The 24860-nt window shown below is 41.2% G+C and overlaps 2 protein-coding genes across 12 annotated transcripts in view; one reads left to right on the top strand and one right to left on the bottom strand.

Moving 5' to 3' along the window:
* The window catches only part of LOC119142832 (cohesin subunit SA-2-like), a 67019-nt gene extending 52524 nt beyond the window's left edge, over positions 1-14495 (bottom strand). For 8 of the 10 annotated variants that reach the window (XR_005102444.1, XR_005102443.1, XM_037376266.1 and 5 more), the window contains exons 1-6: positions 14388-14495; positions 13729-13908; positions 9218-9302; positions 8436-8582; positions 6865-6961; positions 5753-5829 (exon numbers count right to left, since the gene is read on the bottom strand). Coding sequence is in view for 8 of the 10 variants with exons in the window: in XM_037376266.1 (XP_037232163.1) it covers positions 5753-5829; positions 6865-6961; positions 8436-8582; positions 9218-9302; positions 13729-13772 (450 nt within the window). In the remaining 2 variants the exon portion in view is untranslated. Of the gene's footprint in view, positions 1-5752; positions 5830-6864; positions 6962-8435; positions 8583-9217; positions 9303-9848; positions 10059-13728; positions 13909-14056; positions 14079-14387 lie in introns of those variants that run through there. The other 2 variants (XM_037376269.1, XM_037376267.1) reach the window with 2 other exon arrangements.
* A 147-nt stretch (positions 14496-14642) lies between these two features.
* On the top strand, positions 14643-24654 carry GTPBP6 (GTP binding protein 6 (putative)). Of its 2 annotated transcripts, none has more exons than XM_037376757.1 (10): positions 14643-15064; positions 17220-17357; positions 17781-17851; positions 19026-19156; positions 19885-19955; positions 20406-20564; positions 21928-22136; positions 22898-23046; positions 23335-23487; positions 23949-24654. In XM_037376757.1, exons 1-10 carry the CDS (start codon positions 14683-14685, stop codon positions 24088-24090), a joined length of 1605 nt encoding a protein of 534 aa, XP_037232654.1. In that variant the 5' UTR covers positions 14643-14682; the 3' UTR covers positions 24091-24654. The 2 variants fall into 2 exon arrangements, with proteins under 2 accessions (XP_037232654.1, XP_037232655.1); XM_037376758.1 differs by having other exon boundaries at positions 14957-15064; positions 16128-17357; positions 22898-23076.
* The last annotated feature ends 206 nt before the right edge of the window (positions 24655-24860 follow it).

Here is a 24860-nt window from a genome sequence, read left to right as displayed (position 1 = left end):
GCCTATAGCCCATCTTGGCTTGCCTTTGTGCTCACTGTCTCACCGGACACCACTGAATAGGCTTCCTCTTCCTCATTCTGTCCCACTGGGTATTTTTACACATAGATTAGATCCCTCTGAGCTACTTCTTTCCAGACTGAATAGGCTCAAGGTTCTCAGCTTCTTCTCATTTGAAAGATCATTAATCATCTTTGTGGCCCTTTGCTGGACTCACTCCAGTAAATCCACCTCTCATACCAGAAACCCCAGGACTTGACTCAGCACTCCAGATGTGGTCTCACTAGTGCAAGCAGAGAGCAAGGATCACCTCCCATGCCCTGTGGGCAATGCTTTCCCTAAATGCAGCCCAGGGGGTTGTTGACTGTCTCTGCTGCAAGGGCACACTGCTGGCTCATGTTCATCTTGTCATCCACACAGACACTGAGATTCTACCCTGCAGAGCTGCCTTCCAGCCAGTCAGCTCCCAGCGTGTACTGGTACATGGGGTTATTCCCCCTCAGGTTCATAGGGGTTTCCTGTTGCAGAACTTATGAGCTGAGGTCCCTCTGAACAGCAAACCAACCTCCTGGTCTAGCAGCTACTCTTCTCAGTTTTCTATCGTCTGCAAACTTGCTAACAGTACACTCTGCCCTACTGTCCAGGTCATTGTTAAAGATGTTAAACAGCATCAGCCTAAATATCAACCCTGGGGTACTCCACTAGTGATTAGCCTTCAGCTGGACTTTGTGCCACTGATCACTTCAGCATGGGCCTAGTTGTTCAGCTAGTTTTCAGTCCGCCTCACTGGCCACTTAACTGATAATTCATCAGCTTATCTGCACAGATTATACGGGAGACAGCGTTAAGTTTTACTGAAGTCAGGACAAACTCTGCTGCCCTCTCCTCATCCACCAAGCTAGTCACTTCATTATAGCAGGCCATCATGTTGATTAAGCACAATTTCTCCTTTTTAAATCCACACTGACCACTCCTGATCACCTTCTTGTCCTTCATGTGTTTGGACATTATTTCCAGAATTAGTTGCTTCATCACCTTCCCAGGGATCAAGGTAAGGCTGACCAGCTGGAGTTCCCCAGACCCTCTTTCCCACCCTTCTTGAATACAGGGGTGACATTTGCTTTGAGTCTTCCGGAATCTCTCCCAATCAATATGACCTTTAAAGATCATCAAAAGGGGTCTCGCAATGACACCAGCCAGCTCCCTCAGCACTCCTGGGTACATTCTGTCAGACTACATGGTCTTACCCATGTTCAGTTCATTTAGGTGTTCCCTAACCTGATCCTTGTCCACGGAGGGTAAGCAGTCTTTGCTCTGGACTTCCCTCTGGTCTCAGGAACCTCGTATTTCTGAAAGCCGGTCCTACCAGTACAGCCAGAGGCAAAGGCAGCATTGAGTACATCAGACTCTTCTTCGTCCTTTGCCAGCAGGGCCCCTGCCTCATTTAGCAGTGGGCCCATGTTTTTCTTGGTCTTCCTTTTGCTGTTGATGTATTTGTAGAATCATGTGCCCTCATTGCCCTTCACATTTCTTGCCAAACTCACCACCACTAACATCTCCCACTACTACTAGTGAGAATTTTGGGAGGATGCACTGATTGGTACAAGGATACAGTGTTGCAATTAACTGAACAGTAATGCAATGGTTAAGTCACTGAAATGATCAAGAGCAAAGAACTATATATAACCCTGTAATTTTCCAATCTTCTGAATGCTAGAAACAAACAACATAAATCAAAAGGCAAAATGAGGTGCTCTGGCAGATACCTGGTAATATTTTCCACTCTCATTACTACTTTCACTACTATTATCATTTGTTTTCAAAAAATACTTTGAAATCACAGGAAGTCCTATATGGCACTACTTCTCAACTAAATTAATCGCTGTCACGTTTCCATCTTTATTTATGAAAACAATGAGTGAACTACATGTGAAAAGAAACAAAAAGAAGAAACAACTCGACTTTAAAATAACAAACTACTTTGCTCTTACTCTTAAAGAAATTGGTTTAATCCTCTAGAATTTTTTCAATCACCTAATAACCATGGCTAACAAGTGGTTACTTCAGACATTTTTTTCTATATTAGTGCTGGTTTAATGCTAGGCATAACATATCAAGATTAAATTAAACAAGCTGACAGATATTGTCTTGAAAAATACCTAATTCTGTATAAATAATCTTAGGAGGTTTTTTAGAGTCCGTTTATCTAAAAACAGAAAAGAGAACTTCAGAATTCACCAGATTTAAAGAAAAAAAATACAAAAAAAAATACAGACACTGAGTGTTTATCACAAGGATTATCACTTGGTATTTTCATTGAAGCACAGAATGGTTTGGGTTGGAAGGGACCTTTAAAGGCCATCTAGTCCAATCCCCCCTGCAATGAGCAGGGACATCTTCATCTCATCCAGTCTGACCCTGACTGTTCCCCGGGATGGGGCATCTACCACCGCTCTGGGCAACCTGCTCCAGTGTTTCACCATCCTCATCACAAAAAATTTCTTCCTTATGTCTAGTCTGAACTTACCCTCTTTTAGTTCAAAACCATTACCCCTTGCCCTATTGCAACAGGCCCTATGTTGGGAGAGGTGTCCGCCGGAGTCAAGAAATTACTCAATATGAGTTATGCATCTTGCTCATCTTTATTGGCTTCTAACACTTCTTATATAGCCTCAATACACAACCACGCTCCCAAAGCAAGCATATAATTGGTTATTAGCCCCTAAGCACGCACTGCTCTCACACTACTAATTATCATGATTAGAACAAGCATTCTATCCATGCAGCTATTTGCGTTAGCTATGTTTTAGCCTTGCTGTTTGCTACTCCCTTTATTCCCATCCCGCTCCCTATCTCCCTTGGCCTTGCACATGTCTTCCCTAACAGCTGCAGCTTGTTACAGCCACGGCCTGTTAGTACAACAAAGTTACTTGGTCTCGGGATTCAAGAATAGATCAAGGCCACTTTCTTGTTAACTTCAGCACAACAACTTCAGCACAATTCTAATTCCAGGCCTATTCCAATTCCAGGCCTGGATTGTGCAGATACTTAGGGTTTCTGTGGCCACGCTTCTGCAGCCATTCTCCTACAGCCCTACTAAAAAGTTTGTCCCGGTCTTTCTTATAAGCCCCCTTTAAGTACTGAAAAGCCACAATATGGTCCCCCCTGAGCTTTCTCTCCAGACTGAACAGCCCCAACTCTCTCAACCTGTCTCCACAGGAGAGGTGCTCCAGCCCCCTGATCATCTTCCTTGCCCTCCTCTGGACCCACTCCAACAGGTCCATGTCCTTCCTGTGCTGAGGAGCCCAGAGGCGGACACAGTAGTCCAAGTGGGTTCTCATGAGAGCAGAGTAGAGGGGGAGAATCACCTCCCTCGACCTGCTGACCACACTGCTTTTGAGGCAGCCCAGGATACGGTTGGCTTTCCAGGCTGTGAACACACATTGTCAACTAATGTCCAGCTTTTCACGTGCCAGTACCCCCAGATCTTTCTCCTCAGGGCTCCTCTCAATCCCTTCAACCTCCAGCCTATATTGATAGTTGGGATTGCCCCAATCCAGGTGCAAGACTTGCATGTAGCCTTGTTGAACCTCATGAGGCTCACATGGACTCACTTCTCAAGCTTGTCCAGGCCCCCCTGGATGACATCCTGTCCCTCAGGCACATCAACTGCACCACTCAGCTCAGTGTCATCTGCAAACTTGCAAAGGGTGCACTCAATCCCACTCTGTTTCATTGATACTGGTCCTAATACAGACCCCTGAGGGACACCACTTGTCACCAATCTCCATCTAGACATCGAGCTGTTCACCACCACACCCTGCATGCAACCACCCAACCAATTCCTCATCCACCAAACAGTCTACCCATCAAATCCATCTCTCTCCAATTCAGAGAGAAGGATGTTGTGGAGGACCATGTCAAAGGCCTTCCAGAAGTCCAGGCAGACAACATCTGTAGCTCTTCCCTTGCCCACTGATGTAGCCACTCCATCATAGAAGGCCACTAGGCTGGTCAGGCAGGACTTGCCCTTGGTCAAGCCATACTGGCTGTCTTGAATCTCCCCCCTGTCCTCCATGTGCCTTAGCATAGCTTCCAGGAAGATCTGTTCCATGATCTTCCCAGGCTCAGAGGAGAGGCTGACAGGATGGTAGTTTCCAGGGTCCTCCTTTCTACCCTTTATAAAAAGGGGAGCAACATTTCCCTTTTTTCCAGACAGCAGGGACTTCACCTGACTTCCATGACTTTTCATGTATCATGGAGAATAGCTTGGCAGCTACATCAGCCAATTCCCTCAGGACTCCAAGATGCATCTCATTAGGTCCTATAGACTAACATATGTTCAGGTTCCTCAGGTGGTCATGAGTCTGATCTTCTGCTACATGGGAAGGACTTTACTCCCCCCCTACCTGTCTTGCAGTTCATCCACTTGAAGTCTAGGGAGAGGTTGCCAGTAAATACTGAGGCAAAACAGTTGTTGAGTATATCAGCCTTCTCCTCATCTGTTGTTACCCAGTTTGCCAGTCATGTTCATTGTGGGGGTATGCTTTCTTTGACAGTCCTCTTCTGGCTGACGTACTTATAGAAGCCCTTGTTATTCTTTGCATCCCTTTTTTTCCATCAGCAAAATGTTTTGCTAGAGTAGCATGTTACTACACTGACCCAAAACCAAAGTGACTGTTTTTATAGCACGCGGAATACAGCTTCTAAGGCAACCCTAGAAGCTTTCTTTTGCCCCACCAGGACAGGTGAAAAGGTTACAGAGCTGTAACACATCCAGGCTGATAACAATAATCACATCTTTGTACTTTCCAGAGTGCCTACCCTATCATGAGTGCTATTCAGGGCTAATTAGTTGGGAAAGAAGTACCAGATTACTAATTCACATGGCCCAACACATATTGGTCCATTTCTATCAAAAATTAGGCCAAGTGCTACTACACTTCTAAAATGAAGAAAACCATGTTGGCAAATTCATCCTCTGTGGGAATCTCTAGAGCAGCTGGTCTTTGAGAGATGCTCAATTAAAACAAGGCTGATGGCTGCTGCTTGACAAATCAATTCAGAGGTGGCAAATACAGGGGGGAAAAAAGCACAGAAGCAACTGAGAGCACTGCAGAAAATTTGATGTTAGCATAATTAGTCAGGGAGCAGTCAAATGAGAAACAGTATTGTAAAGCTATGCATTTTTCTTAACAATCCTCAAGAAATGATATATTCAGTATTGTTTTGACAATTATCTAAAAATCAGAAATGCATATCTTCTTGCATATGAAATACAGTTATAAAAATTAACTATGTCAATAAAACAGAAAGAAAAGATTCAAATAAACTATCATCTAAAACATATCTTTGAATTAGCTCATCATTAATCCACAACAGTATTTTTAAAAGGACCTATCAATGAAATACCAAAGGAACCATTTACCTGCTGCAATGCCAGGTTATATTTACCTCAATATTAAGTCACTATCAAAAGAACTCCTAAGAGAAAGCCAGATTCAGGAAGACTGCAGTTAGATAGCCCTAATAAAACTCTGAAAAATAAAGGTGACTTACAAAAAAAAAAATCCTGCTGCTGCTAAAATAGGTCATTACAACACCAAGTTTCTTTTGTGAAAAATAGAATTATTTTCCTAAATTAAGGTAGTGGGACACAGCTCCTGAGAAGCAGCAGGAACTCTGTCCAGGTTGATTATTAAGTAGAGCCTGTTGTTTACATGAGAAAGGCATGCAAAGTCAAAGCTGTGCCTACCTCATCAAAGGTCTCTGTCATTTTTTGCATTACATCCTTCTTGTGCAAACTTTGAAACATCTCTGCTGTTACCATGCCTAGAAATGTTTTACACAAAAAAACAATTACCAACAACCTCATTACATTAACAAAGTCCAAACCACAGTAAAGATTTCGTTTTAATTTAGAAACACCAGAAAAGTGGGACTCTTATTTCCATTTACACTGGTAGGGGCAACATATACATAGGGAAACACATAAATCCATTCATACTAGAAAAAAAGTGGTGAAACAGAACTGAAATTCACATTAGAGAAATCTACCCTGTGCCCGTCTGGCATGACTATTTTCTCTGTCCATTCATTTACTTCAAGGATCTACTAAAATTCTGCCCACTGCTAGTCAAAGACTCCCAAAACATTTCCCATAAGAAAAGGCATATTAGCCAAAGACCTGGAAAAAAAAAATCTGAAGTATAGAAGGTACATTTTAACTGCTTAGATACACAGAGAAGTTTCAAACTAACAGAGCAGACTTCTTAAATGCTTACTTGACATCCTGAAGCATTTCGCTAGCAAGCTGTCCCCAAAAGTCACTGTGTCTCAGTGTTTGTTATGAAATAGACAGCTTCACGACCCTCTGGTAAAAGTAAAGGCAACAAGGCAAGAGACTGTTTTTCTAGCCACCAAAGCAGGGAGTTTAATTCTCTAGTTGCTTATTTTCAAACAGTGATACTAGCAAAACAAAAGATACTAGGAAATTACCAAATAAATGGCAATTGAAGCATAGGATTTTAATCAGCATGGTCATCAAAACCATCTTCCCTATGTGGGAATTCTGCAAAGCAATCTGACATGCCACTTCAAGAAACCTGACCTTGCAAACCATGTTCACATACAACTCTGTTGTATTTCTTTCAATTTCAAAAAAAAAAAAAAAAATACAACTGTAAACACAGAGTGAACAAATGTAACCAGCAGCTTGCTTTACTATTAGCTCTGCCCATCTGGAGTTTGTCTTACACAGATTGTAAGTACATGATTTGCTGGAGAGAATAATTACATTTCAGAAAGCACACTTCAGACTACTCTCACATACAGACAATGGAAAAGGCTACTAACGAGGTAAATTACCTTGGCAGCCTGAGCACTGAATGAAGAAGTTGATCAGATCTAGAAGTGCCACGTTCCTGTCCTGTTTATAAGCTTCAACCCAGTCATCTACTACAGACTAGAACAGATTAAAAGAAACTCATTAGCCAGGAGCTGAACACAGCATGCTGTACTCCACTGACAACATCCAACATAAAGACACAAACTAACACAGTTCCATCTCCACTGAATTACAAAAATTAGAATAAACTCCACACCATTTAGTTCCATTTCTAACAGCACATGCAAAAGACTCCTTCTGGAGCAAAATGAAGTCTTGAACTGCTTATTCACAGGTTCTGCTCTACGCAGTGTTGTCATCCACAGATGCTTTGCTCCCTGTTAACAGGGAAAATAACCACAGTTTTAATAAATTTAATACACAAAACCCAAAACATCGTCCTCCTGACTTCTTGACAGCACTGCAGTAATAGTTTCATTTTTAAAATAAAAAAAAAAACAACCCAACCCCACACACACATTTAACCTCTGTACCATCTAATAATTAGTATTAAATTAATAGCAGCAATTGTCCCTGGGAATTATCGTCTTCACTAGCACCCAGTTTGTGCAGTAGGCTGAAACAGTTCACATACTACACTTAAACTAAAAAACAACTCCAGATTTAATTTCTAGGTCAGTACAGCCCTGTCTATGTGACACAGGCCTGCTGGGACAAGCCATTCAGGCTTCAACCCACCTGTAGTGCCACACATGTCTAATGAATTCTAGCAGCAGCAGCCTGGACTCAAGCTGTTGCCTTTCCAAGTCCTTCACATCATGCTTTGCAAAGCAGAAACTGAGCTTAGCAGAGCTCCCTGAATAAGTTACCACAGCTGTAGCATGGCAAAAGTCCATCCACACAAGCATCTTTTAAAAACTAAGGTCTTGCATCCAAAATGTAAACGTATTTCTCATGTGTGCAGACACACACCTTGCTTAGAGGAACTGCATACTGGAGACTTGTATTAACTCTGTATAAAAATATCTGGGGCTCCTGATTTTAATCCCTCATACACATATACGAGCATAATATACATATATGCTCAGAGTATGAGGAGGTAGGCTTCCTCACACTGAATAAAGTTGGTAACTATATCGATGCACAGGGAACCTGACTATCCTTCAAACTGCTGTCAAACTGCATTGGAATGAAGGTAAAAGACAAATACCAAAAGGTAAGTTCGGGAGGGGGGGGGGAAGCCCCAATTTTCAGAATCCTGAGCAACAAAAAATTTCTACTGATGAACCTTTTCTGTATTTTTTAAAATAATTCTCCTTTTGTATGTTGAAGACATTGATTTAGGAACACTGGTTTCGGTACATATTTCCTTCCTCTTTTTAAATATCTGACAGCTACTTTTCCATTAATTTCTTGAAGATGCATGCTTTTTAAGAGCCATGCTCATAACAGTTTTCCAATCAAACTTGTTTCTTGCTCACCTATGCCAAAACAGAACAAAATTTCAATGCTCCAGAGTATAAATAACTGAAACGACCACTGTTTATCCCTTTTCCCTCTGCCAATTCTCAGAATTCAGAACTAGAAATACCTGCATGGCCCGCTTCCCCATGCTAACCACTTCAAACAACGTAACTGCCTCAACCACTTCGCCATTCTGCAGCTGGCTCACTCTTCTTCTACTGGAAGAATTCCTCCTTATGTTTTCACACTGTTCTCGGACCTTCCGTTTCTCTCTCTGAAATGAGTCAAGCAAAGAAAGTATGTGAAAAAATGCAACATGTAACAGCCATTCACAGATACTTGAATTATCCCCTAACAAGTTTTATTTTACTCTCATGGCAATAATCTCCCCAGGGCACTAACTCTTAATCTTCAAGGATAAAGCATTATCAAACATTACTGTACTAGAAGGGGATGAAAGAAAGGATTTACCAGTTTGAACATTTTCTCAGCAATGAGTGATGAGCATAGGAAGGTATAAGAGCCAAGAAGCTTCTGAGCAGTTAGTTGCATGCTACCCAGAAGGCATTTTTCAGTGACAGCTATAATTTCTGAAGAACAGACAGCAAGCACAGCAACTCTCCCACATCTTTTCACTCACAGGGTAAACACACAACCTGCAAACTAACACCAGCTGCACACAACACACAGCTAAGGAAGAGCACACACTGAAATGAACAGACTGTTCAAAAGCTAGCCTTGAGGCTCTGATGCCAGTGGAATTTGGGGGTCAAGCTGTATCCAGTGACTAGATTTTACATGTGCTGTATTGTGATTGTTTTATGTAATACTCAATTTTGTAACAACTGAACGAGACAGAAGATAAACTCCATAATTTAATTATTTTTACAAAAAAACCCCACAACTTACTGGTGTTTTCAGGTTGCCATTTCTCACACAGCTGCCATTCTGCACAGCAGACTCGGGCACAGTCTCATCATGAACAGCATTCTCTCTGAAGTGTAACAAACACATTGGGATTAGCAGTGAGAACACAGAACTACACACTTCAATACAAACAACAAAAGAAAATAAAAGCATATAAATGTATTTTAATATTTTTAGTGAATCATTTGGAAGTTTTGTCATTTTGTTACTAAAAGCCAAACAACTAAAAGTACAACAGAAATTTAGGGCCTTTTTGAAACTATTGGCTTTCCTGTAAGGTATACAGATAATTAGAAAACTAGCAAAACAATCAAAGATATCAAGGAAGTAGAAAGTAAGTAAATGAACCGGAAAGCTGATGTTGACTTAAGGCAGCCTTTGTTGACTTAAGAGCTTTGCACCATAAATCAATAACACAGGTATTCGTTCAGTTCGTGGGTGCTCTAAACAAAACAAGGCAATAACATTTGGTGGGTCTACAATTTAAAATGAGAGGAAGAAACTGTTCTACTTTGTCTATAAAACATGCTGAAGAAAAAAAGACACATAAGAAATTTCATTTGCAGGTCATTGCTAATACAACAAAGGAATAATTTTATAAATAAAAATGCACCTTCTGGGAGATCTGAAGCCATACATTTATCTGCAATGAAATCATGCCACTTTTCATCATTCCCAATGCTAACAATATGCTTTGCCAAAGGTCATGTTTGGGCGGACGAGCTGGATCCCACTTGTGCAGCAGGTCCAGTACTGGTAGCTGGCTGCTATGGCCTCCTTTTAAACTACTGTGGCCAGGACATGAAGCCAGTTGAGACTTGTACTATAAGAAGGCACAAAAAGAAAGTAAATATGAGACTATACAGTCACTTTTATTTTCGTGATACTGTTGCAACAAGAGAGTGTACTAACACAAGTGAACACTTTATGAACTAAAAAAAGCAGTGTATTACACTGTCAGATAGTCAGCTCTCCAATATCCAGTGTTCACGAACCCAGATGGAGAATTAACTATGAATGCAGAGCCAGCTCAACTTCAGCTAGGTTTATCAATGCCAGATAAGCACTGTGGTTGATGTTCTTCCCGAGACTGTTTCAGACACTGCCTCTGCAAAGCAAATCCTGAGGATGAACAGCATCAACTACAGGACCAAGGTCCTGATGTTATTTTGTTACTGAAAGCAGACAGAAGTTTTTATTTAAACACAACTCTACGTACTTTTTTGACCTGTTGGGACACCTCACTATATGACGAATTAGGCTTCCAAAACCTCCTATAAAAATCCTATATAAATATGAAATTCTATAAAAAGATATCAAATTGCTAAATACAAGTTATACAAATACTGAACTTCCCTACAGAAAAAAGTCCCATGAAAGTTAAATTAAATTAACGTCTTGTCATAGAAAAGTTCAAAACACAGCACAGTGTTTGACAGATGGAAACCAAGAAAATATTTCAAGATAAACCAATCCTTACATTAGCTGTCTGCACTTCTGCATGTTACAGGGAAGAAAAAAAAAAAAAAAAAAAAAGGGATGAACTATATAGTCCACCACTGAGTCAGTATGCAATAAGCAACAGTTTGCAGAAGACTTCAAGTGTTTTCTTTGATTTGTAATTGCAAGCCACAGAGATTAAGTATCTCAAGCACCACCAGAGACTTCCTAGTTGAAAAGAACAAGCAGCGAGAAACAGCAGTATCTATCACTTTTCTGATGCCAGTTAGCTCTTCACAGATTCTTCTACAGACCACAAATAAACAAAAAGAATCCAAACATGTTTCTCAAGGAGCTGCTTCTCCTGTGTGATTAAATCCTTTCACTCTTGATTTCAAAGCAGAATTCAACATTATGGGGCTGGACTAACAAGTTCTTACTTGCATTGTTTCACTAGAACTGTAACTCAGATGCCAGCCAACATTCTGGCAATGTGCGTTACCTGTTTCTGCACTATACCTCAACATAATCCTCAACACACTCTCAAACAACTTTCCTGAATTGTTTGCTTGTACTATTTAGCAACTTGCTCCATCCCATAGCAAAAATAAATGCACTGCATTTGATTACAGCAACTACAATTGAGTCCAAGTTGAACTAAAACATTTAAGTAATAAAAAAAAAAATCAGACCTGCTGCAGGATAGTACAGTCAAGTACTGATCATGTACTGCTTTTAGTATGTCTGTCTAGAATCTATGTCTTTGAAGCTTTAACTCATGCATCTTTTTCCCAAGAACATCCTGAAGGATGGCACCACAGATGGTATCTACTGGTCCTGTGCCACCTACTTTGTCAGCTTATGCCAGGCAACATGTACCTGTAGCAAAAGGGACTCAAAGTAAGTGAATGCCTGGTATATGAAACAGCACATGCTTACCAAAGCTCAGCAAAACCTGCAAGAATGAGAAGACTGGTGATATACATACAGCTTCCTCATGTTGAGCTAACAATGCCAAGTAAAACAACCTCTCTGTGATGAAACCAGTCAGCGTAACTTTCACACATGCACTAAACATCTGTCTTAAACACTCAACAAATGTAACTAAGCACTAAATACTAACATTAAAAAGCCATTCAGGTTCTGAATTGTTTTGGTTCTCAGTGCACCACAGCACGTAGCAATGTCACAAGACACACCGTGCTACAACAGACAACCTACACAAAAGTAAGATACTTTTTAAACCTAGATACTACAAATACTCACATTTCTTTGTTTGTTTGTTTTTGTTTTAATACTGATGTTTCCAGTAAGGCTATTCATAAGGCAGGTACTTAAACATTTGCAGGAACTAGACCACAGCCAAGAAACTGAACCCCATGAAACCACTTACAAACTTAACAAGGTATTTCAATGGAGTTTTTATTTGCACAGCTAAGTTTCTGTTGAAGAACCTGTTAAAAGAACATCCTCTTATCTTCTTGAGCAAAATAGGAACCACTGTACCTAGTTGAGGATAACATGTGATGACTTCTGCAGTGATCCTCATACATGTAACATCTTTTCAACTATAGAAGTTCAACAGTAGGTTTGACAAATTTTGAACTAGGTTGTTTTTCTTTTTGCTCCCCTCTGTTACTCTACACCATACTGAGTATTTTTGCATACCTAAATTCACTGCCGCACGCACTGGTAACCGTTTTCAGCCATTTACTTTGTTTCCACCAGCAATCAGTAAGAAATCACAGGCAGAATTCCATTCCTATCTCATGCTAACTTTCACCTTTATACCCTGTTCCACATGGCTCAGATGCATTTCTATCTCGCATTCCTGCCACTATATAGTCCTTTCACTAGCACCTGAAGTATTACTGATAAGATACAAACACTTGAAGTAGGAAGGAAGTAAAGTCCTTTGTCTAGTCTTCAAACAGACTACTACCGTGAGAATTTCCAAATTCCATTTTCTCATCTTAATAAAGATTTGGAGCAGATTTAATGATTCACACTTAAAAAAAAAAAAAGCTCTTTCTTTAACAAAGAGATAACATATTACACTAGCTGTGTAAGAGGAACAAGAGGAACAATTATTCTATGTTACTGGATCTACTACCTGTAGATTCTTAAAATTGTAAATTTCAACAAAACTGCTTCATGTTTTAGAAGCAACATAAAAATCTCAGCTAAACAACTGCCAGGTGCCTTCCTGACACTTCTGAAACCAAGAGGCTGGCCTCAGATGAAACATAACCAGAAAGGACATATGGGAAGCTCTATTAGATGTCATCACAGACTATGAGGAACACATCTCTCAGCTTTTGTTAAAGCTTAACAAAGCAAAAGACCTGTAGCAGACTTTTTCAGAAGGTGGTAAGATCAAAAAATATTGGGCTGCAATAAGTTCAAAGCATGCCACACTGGACACCTAAGAAGCTTCACTCTTTGAAACTAGACAAGATATGCCCAAATGCTTTACCTTTTATTTTTTTGTATCTGCTCTAGTAGAGATAGAGCTTCTAAATCCCATTCTGTAAGCAATGACATGAACAAATTTGGTTTATAGATCATCTCAACTGATGACTGAAAAAATACATCACGAAAAAGAGGAGGCTTGATGCATCTCTGATAAAAACAGCTACAAAGAAGCAATGCTCCCTTTAGTGCAAATCGGGAGGCTACAGATTACTTAGCACTCCTCCCCCTCAGCATCCCCAAACTCACCACTAAAGTGAACACAAGTTGGCTATGAATTTGCCTTTTTTTTTTCCCAAAGTAGGTTCATTTGCACCGTAGCGAATAAGGCACAGAAAAGCTTGTAAGGCTCTCTGTCAATCAGCATAAACTACTACATTTAAGAAAATGCTAAACAACACATAAAAGGGAATAAAATGAAGACATTAGTAACAAGACATAGTGCCCACCAAATCCTATTTTCCCCCCCTCCCATCCAAAATAACACATTGCAGACTGCCCCAGTATCTGCAGGGCACAAACTCAAGGGGCAGCACCCATTTACCAAAAAAATGTTACCGGCAACCTGTGCCACGTCTTACTTTCGGCCGGGAAGGTGGGTGGCTGCGTTGGGCTCGGCTATCATTTCTGCTGCATTATTTCAGCAGCACAGACAGCAGGCTAACATCACCGGCACCGCTCCCGAGGAAACTTCACCGAGATCGGTGGTGTTAGAAACCTAACAAAGCTTTGGCTCTTGCGGGCGAAGCAGCAGCCAAAAACTGTCAAGAAAAGAAAACAAAGCGAGTTAATTCTAGGCAGCTCCCTTCAAACAGGAAAGTCCCCCGCAACTCCAAGTCGCAGAAGGGGATGCAACTTCGAGAAAAAAATTAATTCGAAGAGGAGAACCGGGGGGCGGGAGCGCTGCACCTGGCGGGAGCGCCGAAGAGCCAGCGCGTACAAAGCCGCCGGCCGCCAGAGCCGCCAGGGCCGCAGGGCCCGCACCCGCCGCCCCTCGGGCTAGCGCCGGGACGCCGGCAGCACCGCGCCCCGCACAGGCCGGCCGCCTCAGGGGCGCCGCCGCCGGGAGGTGACGTGACCAGGCGGCGGGCCGGCCCGGGACCCCCAGCCACCCGCACAGACACGCGCGCAGCCGTGCGGCGGCGGGCCGGCCGCGGAGGCGCTCGCTGCCGCGGCTGGGGGGGAGGCGGCGGCCGCGGCCCAGGCGGGGAGCGCGACGGCGGCCGCGCGCGCCACTCACCTGCCCCGCGGATGCCGCTACGCAGGGCCGTGCGCGCGCCCACACCGCCCCCCGCCGCAGGGGCCCTGGCTCCGGCTCCGGCCCCGCATCAATCACGGCCGGCCCCGGGCGCCGCCCGGCCTATCAGAGGCGGGATCGCTGTCACGTGGTCCACTAGCGGACCGGTGGGCGGGGCTGCGGCGCCGTGGGGCTTCCGTAGCGGCCGGGGCGAGGGCGGAGGGGCGGGCCCCGCGGCGGCCTCTCCCCGCAGCCTCTCCCGTGGCGGGGCTGGCGAGGCGCTGCCAGCAGCCGCGTGATGGGGCCCGGCCGCCTCTCGCAGTCGCTGCTGCTGCGCTGCTGGCGGGCGGCGGCGGCTCTCGGCGGGGCCCGCTGCCGCGCCGGGCCGTTGTGCACCCGCCCGCTCAGCGCCGTCGTTCGCCTGCGGGCTCCCCAGCGGCCGCCGGGCAGAGGCGGGCCACCGCGGGCGGGCGGCGGAGGGTGGCGGAAGGGGGTGGCGGGGGCCAGCGAGGAGGAGGAGGAGGTGGTGGATGAGCTCGATGAGGATGAGGATGAAGACGAGGAGGGTGTGGAGGAGCTGCTGGGCCCCTCCCCGCTGGCGCTGGGGCCCGGCGTGCAGCGCGTGGCCGTGGTGCACCCGGCTGTCAAGTGGGGCCCGAAGAAGTCGCCGCTCACCTCGGGTGCGTGGCGGCGCCGGGCTGCCGGCCGGTAACACCCCCGCCCCGACCCCCCGGGTCCCGGCAGCCAGCCGCCACACCCCGCCCGCCCCCCGCCCGCCTAGCTTCTGGGCTTCCCTCTGCGCTAGAGCCCCGCGGCCCGCGGGGTGGCGGGCAGGGCGTTGGTGCCGGTAGCGTGAGGTGGCCCCGGTCTAACGGCGGTAAGGCTGCGTGATGGCTGGGCGGTGGCGAGGAGCAGGCTCAGAGGAGCGCTCTAGGCCGCCGTGTTTGTTCTCTGATGACCCGTTACGAGGCGGTGTGCGCTCGGGCTTGGCAGCCCCGTGCTCTGACCCGTGTGTCTCGCTGACCGGGCTTGGGCAGCAGAACGGCTCGGCGCGGGGTGTTGGGGCTGCTGTAAGGACACGGCCGGGTTTCCTTGGGAGCCGCAGGGTAATGGCGTTCAGCCCTCAGCCCTGCGGCCCAGCCGGGCAGGCGGGAGCCCTGCGGCCTTAGGCCTGCGAAGGAGCTGGCTGAAGGAGCAGGAACTCCCTCCTGTCTAGAAAAGAGAGCGCAGTGAAGGTGAGGTCCTGTGTAAGTCCTCCCGTGGGCTTGAAGAAGTGCCTGTGTGCAGTTACTTAGCGATGCAGTCACCAGTAATTCCTCTGTAAGGACCTTGGTTAGCGTTGCTTTCAGATTTCTCTCAGAATTCCTTGTAGCTAGCTAGTATAGGTTTATTAATTATGTACAATTAAGATACAGGATGAACGTGACTTCGTGATTCTCCAAACACTTCTCTTAATTACAAAGTTGTGACAGAAAGAACAGAGCATCTTGTAAGTTAGCTTTTTGTAGACAGTTTGAACGCAACAGTAACTACCGTGTATGTATTTATTATGCCATGAACCTAAATCTCATTTAGTTTTATTAGTGCTGCTAATCATAAAAAATTACCACGTTGCAGAGTGAAGTTTGTAACTTTTTCAGAATTTACATAAGCACTCCATTTTACAACTGAAAAATAAGTATGAAGGCACCTTTCTGTCCAGGCATACAGAAGAATAGCAGAGATCCCTTTCCATTTATTTAGGCCCTCCAGATGAAGAGCCTGAAGTCTGAACAAATGTTTTGGAGTGCTTGTTGAAACACCACAGGTGCAACAGGAAATCTGTGCATTTTACAAGCAACACTAACAGTATGAGGAGAAAGAGGATCATGGTTATCTTTAGAAATATATTACCTTTTGGACCAAGGTAATCTATTTAATACACAAATCATGTTTTGCTATCCAGAGAAACTTGACAAATGTGTTACGAAAAGGGGGAAAGTTTGGCAAATTGAAACTAGATCTACTGATCTGATATTATGCTGGTGTAGTCTTCATGATTTCAAGTCCTCAAAAACCAATGCTTTGCCATGTAGATGTTTGAAAAAAAAAAAAAAAAAAACCAAACTTGATGAACCAGAATACAGGATTGGAATATGCTGGTTTTAGCAAGTCATAAATCAGTGTAGGTCCTTTATGAATGAGTTGCAGTGAAGTTAGCAGCTGGATAAGCTGTATTAGTAATCCTTTAAAGCAGGGGTCCTCGAACTTTTTAAACGGTGCCAGCGCGTGGATGCAGTGGCAGGCAGTCATCTGCGGCTGCTTGGTATCCCCCCCCAACCCCTGGCAGGGATGGGGTGGGGGGCTTCTGTAAATACCGGGGGCCGGATTGAGGACCCTGGGGGCCATATCCGGCCCGTGGGCCGTAGTTTGAGGACTCCTGCTTTAAATATTGCCACAAAACAGCAAGGAATTAATCACATGGGTTTGTGCTCATCTGAAATAACAGTTTATTTTCCAGCTAGTTACTCATTTCACTTGTTGAGGCAAAAAGCTTGGTAATTTCTTTGCTGACAATGCAAATAAAAATTCTTCTAAATCAACAAGCAAGGAAATAATTTTTACTGGCAGAAAGATGCTTTGTGTGAGAAAGTTGCATCAAACTAGAAGTTTTGTTGCTCTGATTAGCAGTAAGACATTTTGCTCCTGGTGCTGGCGGTTGAAATCAATACCATAGTAGAATTTCAGTGTAGCTTAGTCTCTCTGTTATGCACATACCAGTTATTGGAAATCTGAACAAAGTTAATGATGGTATATTACAATATTTTTTTTTCTTTTGTGTGTGTGTTCCTAAAGCTGAATTACAGATTGCTGAAGCTGTTGCTCTTGTAGATACACTTCAGAACTGGACAGTTTTAGAGAAAATAATTATTCCTACAAAAAATCCTGACAAGAAATTTATTTTTGGCAAAGGAAACTTTCAGATTTTGACAGGTAAGGACTGAGATTTTTTTAGCAGTGCATGATTATGAATGGAAGACTTCTGTGGCTGAACTGTGTAAGGATAGGTATGAAAGCTGAAGAGAGTGACAGCTTTTTTAATCCATCATACAGGTTTGCAAACAGTCTTCAAAGAATATTTTAAGGTTACAAAAGCAAGAGAGAAATAACCCCTGCTCACTGAAAATGTGTGAGGCAACTTAATCCCAATGTTTATGTGATTGACATAAGTGAAACTGGCAGGTGTTCTTGACATAGTACTAAATTAGTGCAATTACAACTGTGAACAGAGAGAATGTGATGCCATTTGATATTTATGAGCATTCTGCTCACTGGAAAATCATGTTATAATCTGTGAATTTTAAAAAGAGATTTGACATTTAACACTGTATTTTGCAATGGTTATCCATCTTTTAGAAAAGATTAAAAAATTGCCCCACGTGACAGCTGTCTTCTTGAATGTGGAAAGAATATCTTCACTAACAAAGGTAATTCAGTAAGATACCAAATCATATTCTTTACACTTTTATTATTTGGAAGCTGTTTATGTTGTGAGAAGTAGGGTCAGTTATGACTCTGAACTTGCAAATGGTAATATATGAAGCCGTCTGGACTGAGTGTTGTTGAAAGGAAACTTAATTCCTATTACATTTGTCCAGTTGATATATGTGTTTCAAGCTCTCATGCCTGGAGTTTTCCAGCAGCCTGGTAGCCATTTGGTATAGACTCTGCTCCTGTATTTCCCACTGGCCCTGCTTAAAATGTTAGAAAAGTTACTGAAGGTCTCTTTTACAAAACAGAGGTGATAACACAGCTTTTGTTGCAAAGAATGTCAGCATTTCAGATTAGCTATATTCACAAGTTTCTATACCTATATGGATCGTGTATTTATGTCCTAGAGTTCTGTGGATACTGTGTTTTATTTTGAATATGAGGTGCAATTTTAGAACAAGCTTATACTTGAATGTATCAAATATTTAAACTTTCATGCCCAACCGTTAAAAAGAAACCACATTGTAAATGGATGGATTACACTGAGGGAACATGCTTCACTTTTTTTTAACATGGCAGTAAAACAATTGGTGCATGAACTATATATTGAAATGCTTAGACAAACTGAAATAAATACTTAGGGGTTTTTTGCATGTACAGCATCATGTGGGGTGTAAAGTGCCTACAAACTCTGCAAGCAAACAATGCTTTGTTGGTAGTTTTGAATGCTCTCTCTGATTATAAAATGAACAGAGATGGTAAATAGCTCTGATAGTTATGTCAGGCACTTCAATGTATTGATGAAAGGGAAGTTGAAAATGTTTGATTTTGATTTCCTAATATTTATTCCTTAATTTATAGTATGAGTTCTTTCAGTACTATATTTGTTTAAGAAAATTTCACAAATCTAGATCTTAAGAGCAATTTAACACTGTTGATGGCCCTAGACATGAAGTTCTATCTTCTAAACTCTCTTTATCGCTTTTCTTTGTGGTCAACCAAATTTTGCCTTTGCGTGCTTATAATTGTTGCCCATCCATTGAAATGGAATCCTGAGATCCTCTTGAGTTCAGGTGTCCATCAGCTAATTGTAGTGCTGTGTCAGAACTGATCTGCTGTTACTGTGCGGGACAGAAGACATATAGGTTATTTTGTCTTGCATGGCTAAAGAAAGAACTAGAAGATGCCTGGGGCGTGAAAGTCTTTGACAGATACACTGTTGTACTTCACATTTTTCGTTGTAATGCCCGGACCAAAGAAGCAAAACTTCAGATAGCGTTGGCTGAAATTCCACTCCTCAGGTACCTCAAGCTCCGCAAACCACATACTGATATTGATATATTTTAGTGACTGTTTTCTTTAACAGAAATGGTAATAGTGTACTGTAAAGAAAAATAACATTGTTCCAGTGCTTGCATAGTATGTTCAATGATTGATTAGATCGTAGAAATACTTGCTATGTCTTTGTTCAAGCTTCTGCAGTGCTAACAGGCAAAACCCGGAAGTGTTCAATAGATAACCTTACAAAAGATATTTTTCATTAAAAGTCTCCGTTCTTTTTAATGTGGAAGATATATAGGAATTGGATATGTGTATCCCATATATATTATTGGTGGGTTTAGTAAGGAAGGCTATAAACAAGGAAGATTAAAGGCATTAATTTGTATCTTAATTTTCCACATTTCTACATTAAGTGGCATAGAAATATTTGTACATGGCAGATGGTGTGAGTTGCATGGATTTATCAGAGGCATCTTTGGCTCTGACATTTCAGAATAGCGGTTATAATTTGCTAAGATTGTTGCATGCTCCACAATTGAGGAGCCAGGAAGATATGGATTTTTTTCACCAGGCTTCTTAACATGACCGTGTTATATTTAGAGCTCTGTCATTTAGTGTTTTTATTTGTACTGTTAGAATATTACTCCTGCTTCACATTTGTTAGGCTTTTTAGGATAGCTTGATTAGGCTTTTTAGGATAGCTTGATTAAAGTAAATCGCTTCTAATTAACTGTTACTCCATTGCCAGATCAAATCTGAAAAATGAGGTGTCTCAGCTAGATCAGCAAAGAGGTGGATCGAGATACATCATGGGCTCAGGTAAAGTCTAAATATTCTCATGAATTACAGGATTTTTTTTCTCAGTAGCCTTTAAACAAATTCTGTTGCATCTTACTTTATTTGGAGGAGGCCAAGAGGAAAAAACTGTTTGTGTTCTGCATCTAATTAATTGAATGTACAAAGATTTATTGGAAGGTAACCTAAATAATAAAGTTTTAGTCTGTACTGAGTCAATAAGTGGCTGTGGACAGACTAATTGCTGCCAGAGGGGTTTATCATGAGTGTACGTGGTTATTCTAGAATGCTTAGCATATGTTTTGTTAACTACTTACCACTTTGACTCTTAGGCAAGAATACATGGGTTTGGTTGCTTATTTATAACTTCATATGCCCTAGTGCCAACTCACTTGATTTCCAAATGCACAATATCACTTGGCTTACTCTTCCTTTTGTAGGCTAATCTGCCAATTATTCATTTGTATTTTTCAGGTGAAACATTCATGGAGACACAGAATCGTATCTTGAAGGAGAAAGAACTTAAAATTAGGAATGCCCTGGAGAAACTAAGAAGAAAAAGGTCTTTACTTAGAACTCAGCGCAGAAAACGCGAGTTTCCCATTATCTCAGTAATGGGCTATACTAATTGTGGTAAGCAAAAACTCAGGAAGTCGTAACACAAAAGATCTTACATTATGTAATTTCTAATTAGAAACTCTAGCCAGAATCTTACTTCAGTGTGAATAGGCTTTGTATTTTAATTATTTTTTAAATTGTGTAATGAATGTATGTCAATTAGGATATAGTTAGGAAAGCAAATTATGCTTGTTGTAGTTATATTTGTATTAATTTTTTTTTCCAGTCTTGAGCACATTTTGGAGAAATGCCTAGCACCTATTGCACTAAAAATATTTTACATATACTGCTGAGGACTGTACTGTTAGTGTTCCCGTATATGAATCTCTATTACTTGATTGAGAATGGATAGAGTATGTGTAAGTAAAAGTGTGTGGGTGTTTAGGTTGCTGTGAAGGCTTGAGGCATTGGAGGAGAATTAGGGAGAGTTGGCAGTTGATCTGAGAAACGTGCTTAAGTACTGTAGCTTTTCATTGATTGACATATAGTGTTCTGAGATGTGTTTATAAAAGAATCTAAAAAAAGCTAAACACTTTTTTCCTTTTTTTTTAGAGCTTATACAAGTAAATTCATACACAAGGCATAAATAGACTTTGGGCTAGACACTTTTTTCAGGTTACATTATGTTAAGACCATTTCATTTTCTGAGTCATCATCTTTATAAAAACAAACTTACCTTGCACTAATTTTGTTACCAGTTATACACTCAAAGATTTGGATTACACCATATGTTTTTCTTAAAGTCTTACCTCCATACTTTTAAAATTGGAGAATCAACAAAATGTGTATATATATTACAGTTTTGTGCACATAATCGAAATACTTTAACTGGGGTATATACTGAGCACTTCAATGACTAAATTCTGTGAAATACTCATTGAGGTAAATTAATGTCTCAGTGTTATGTTCATAAGGAAGCACCCAATAACAGCATAAACCTAATAAGCTACATATTATTAGTGCTTCTGTTTACTGTTGGATTTAACAAGTAAGTGTTGAATTGTTTTATTTGGTAACAGAAGCACTGAGGAGTGCAAATGTGTGTGCTTCCTGGTGCTGTCACAGCAGTGCTCTTCAGATGGTCTTAGAGGTGAGAGGTGTGGGTAGGTCGCTTTGCAGGTCAGCTCAGTCTTTGATCATTTTATGATTTCACAGCATAGCTTCTAGATGTGGCCTTAAATCCAAGTCAAAGTTATAAAAGTAAAGACTTGTGTTTGGATTTCCTAACATCATATAGATACCTAATCATAGGCTAGATTTAAATTGGTGAAATGGATATGAAAAGATCTGTTACATCATACAACTCACCTGAGCCTTGCAAATTAGATTTTTACATGAGACAAGCCATTAAAATCTTGTCCTTTTTTTCTTTAATTAGGAAAAACTACCTTAATCAAAGCCTTGACTGGGGAAGCAGGACTTCAACCCAGAGATCAGCTGTTTGCCACTCTTGATATTACAGCCCATGCTGGCTATCTTCCTTCGCATATGGCAGTTATTTATATTGACACCATTGGGTTTCTGACTGATCTTCCACATAATCTGGTTGAGTCCTTTTCGGCTACATTAGAAGAAGTGGCTTACTCTGTAAGTTGTTGACTATAAAAATTGAGAAATCAAATGGATTTCCTTTCAGATAATCTTCACCCTTTCAGAGAAGGGAAAGTTAATTGGTATGCTGTTCTTAGTGAAGTAGCTGACTGACTATAGGAATCTTCTAAGATAATGAGGTAAATATCTTACCATAAGCCATTTTTCTGAGACTTGAAATTATACAGAACTTAGAGATAAGAAGATTTCAGAGTTTATTTGCAGTATGTGTGTCCTTGTCCACGATACATAAACCAGATAAATCAGATTTTGCTGATTAAATATCTGAAAACCTGAACAGTGCATCTGAGTAAGTTGAGGCTACCTTTCTTGAGAATTAAAAATTAAATAAAGCCTCTGGAATTACCTGTTTTTAACTTAAGTTTCCTGTAGCACTAAAAGAGGGTGATTGTGATGTGATGCAGCCAGCATGTAATAAACAGAAATGTATTTTTATAATCATTTTCTTATTAGTTTCCTGTGTTGTAGCACAGTGTAAAGCTGCATCCACACAGACATTGGAGACAATTTGTACTCACTGTGAAGTGAAAGACTAAACGGCTACGTTTTTTCTGCCAGCACAGTGCAAAAAAACCTGGTTTTGTAGTTCATTTTACAGTGTTAACCTGCCAATGTATTATCTAATGGATAGGAAAGTATCTTACATGAATTAGCAATACAAAAAATAGTATAAAATCTCTACTACCTGGTAACTGCTGTTTCATTAAGTAACTGTCTTGTGTACTGATGCTTTCTAGGATCTGATCGTTCATGTGAGGGATATTACTCATCCAGAAACCATCCTCCAGAAAGCAACCGTTCTGTCAGTTCTGAAGAATCTTAATATTCCCAGCCATTTACTGGACTCAATGGTAGAAGTTCATAACAAAGTGGATTTGATAGAAAGGCAAGCAGAAGATGCTAAGTGTACTTACAGGTCTTATGTTCTGAAAGCTTGTTACGCTTAGTCTAGAAAAGAGCTCTCACACTTCTAAATACATTTAATAATGTTACTCAATCTTTTGCACATGTAGCTATGGTCTTAAAAAGAATTATCTTTTAACTACAAAAGTCATAAGAGAGATGGCCTCTGTAGGAAGGTGCTAGTATAAAGTAAGACAGTTCAATTATCCATGGAATATTTTCACAACCTCGTCTTCACGAGCAAGTGTATGAGCAATTGTTAACCTTTCAGGTATAAACCCACTGAAGAAAACGCTTTAGCCATTTCTGCTCTACATGGACATGGTTTAGAAGAGCTGAAAGAAGAAATAGAGAAAAAAATTTTGACAGCAACAGGGAAGAAGATTCTGACAGTCAGCGTCAACTTAGAGGGACCTCAGCTAAGGTAAATAATTTTTAATTCTATAAAGGACTTGGAGAAATATGAAACTCTTAGTCTTGCATGTCTTAATGTCCAAATCATATCATTTTAATTTTAACCTGCATTAAGAATTACAGGGATAATTATCAAAGTTTTCTGACCCATTGAGAAAAAATACCTCCATTAGATACCCTGAAGTCTGCTGCTGAAAGTGTCCTTCATAGAGTTCTCTGTGTTGGTACAATAGAGCATAATTCCTGAAAGACTATGCCACTGCTCCTGGAGCCAGATTTCTGATAAAAACACAAATCTGAAAGGTGTATGAAAAGATTATACCCTACAGCAAGTAGTAAATAAAAAGTTAAGTGGAACACTTAGCCTTTCAAGTGTTAAATGACCTCAATTGGAACATGGTGACCTAAAACAAAGATCACATCTTATGCAGTGTCATACTTTCAAGATGCTAATTGCTTTTACTTTTACAGTTGGCTCTATAAAGAAGCGGCAGTTCAGGAAGTAGAAGTCATGCCTGAAGATGGCACAGCCAAGGTGAAGGTGATAATCAGCAGTTCTGCTTTTGGCAAATACAAAAACCTCTTTCCCAACAGTAAGATTTTTATGCCATGAAGATGCATCCTTTTCTAGGAAAGAAACTGATCTCTTTTTAAGAGGATGTGGAATGAAGTTAATGACCTGTTAGTCTGGGTGTTGAAGAGTATATTTCTTCCCCAGTTGATGTTTTTGACACATTTTAGAAATGGACATTGTTTCTGAAGAATTTACGTTTGAAAACAGTAAGAGTTTTGGGCTTCATTCTGTCAGCAAGTGCAAGAACAGCACTGAATTTTTAATGTTGTTGGATATAAGCTGTGGACCTCGAACACATGGACATCACTGGATGGCATCTGAATTAACCTTCAGAAAATTACCAAGTTTCTTATATCATACAAGTAAAGCTTTTTACCCCATTTTTCCGAATAATACTTGTTACGGTTTGTCAGATGGTCCTTGGAAAATGGAAGTTAGTGAACAAAATGTTGTTGGCTATATATAAATAACAGATAAATATGTGTTCAAGCAGAATACATGAACCTAAGTAAAATAACTGCCATGTCTTACTGCAGCGAAGCAAAAAAAACACACAATTTTTATAAGCAATAAATAAAGTTAGCTGTGAACATCTTTTACCCATCCAGTTTTCTTTCCTACAGTGATTTATCCACAATGCCTATTACTGTGTCAGCTGTTAGAGAAAACATTTAAGGTACAGCAGACCATGGATTTTCTGTTAAGTTATTTCACAAAGGGGAAGAAAAAAAAAAACCAAACCTGATTCATTACTTGAGTTAAGAATTACTACTGGGAACCAATAAAACACAGAAAGGGGAGGCAAAACT

This window comes from Falco rusticolus, chromosome 2 (assembly GCF_015220075.1).
Source record: "Falco rusticolus isolate bFalRus1 chromosome 2, bFalRus1.pri, whole genome shotgun sequence".
Taxonomy (NCBI): Eukaryota; Metazoa; Chordata; class Aves; order Falconiformes; family Falconidae; genus Falco; species Falco rusticolus.
Note: the sequence above shows the minus strand (reverse complement) of the source record. Positions and strands in the feature narration are given on the sequence as shown.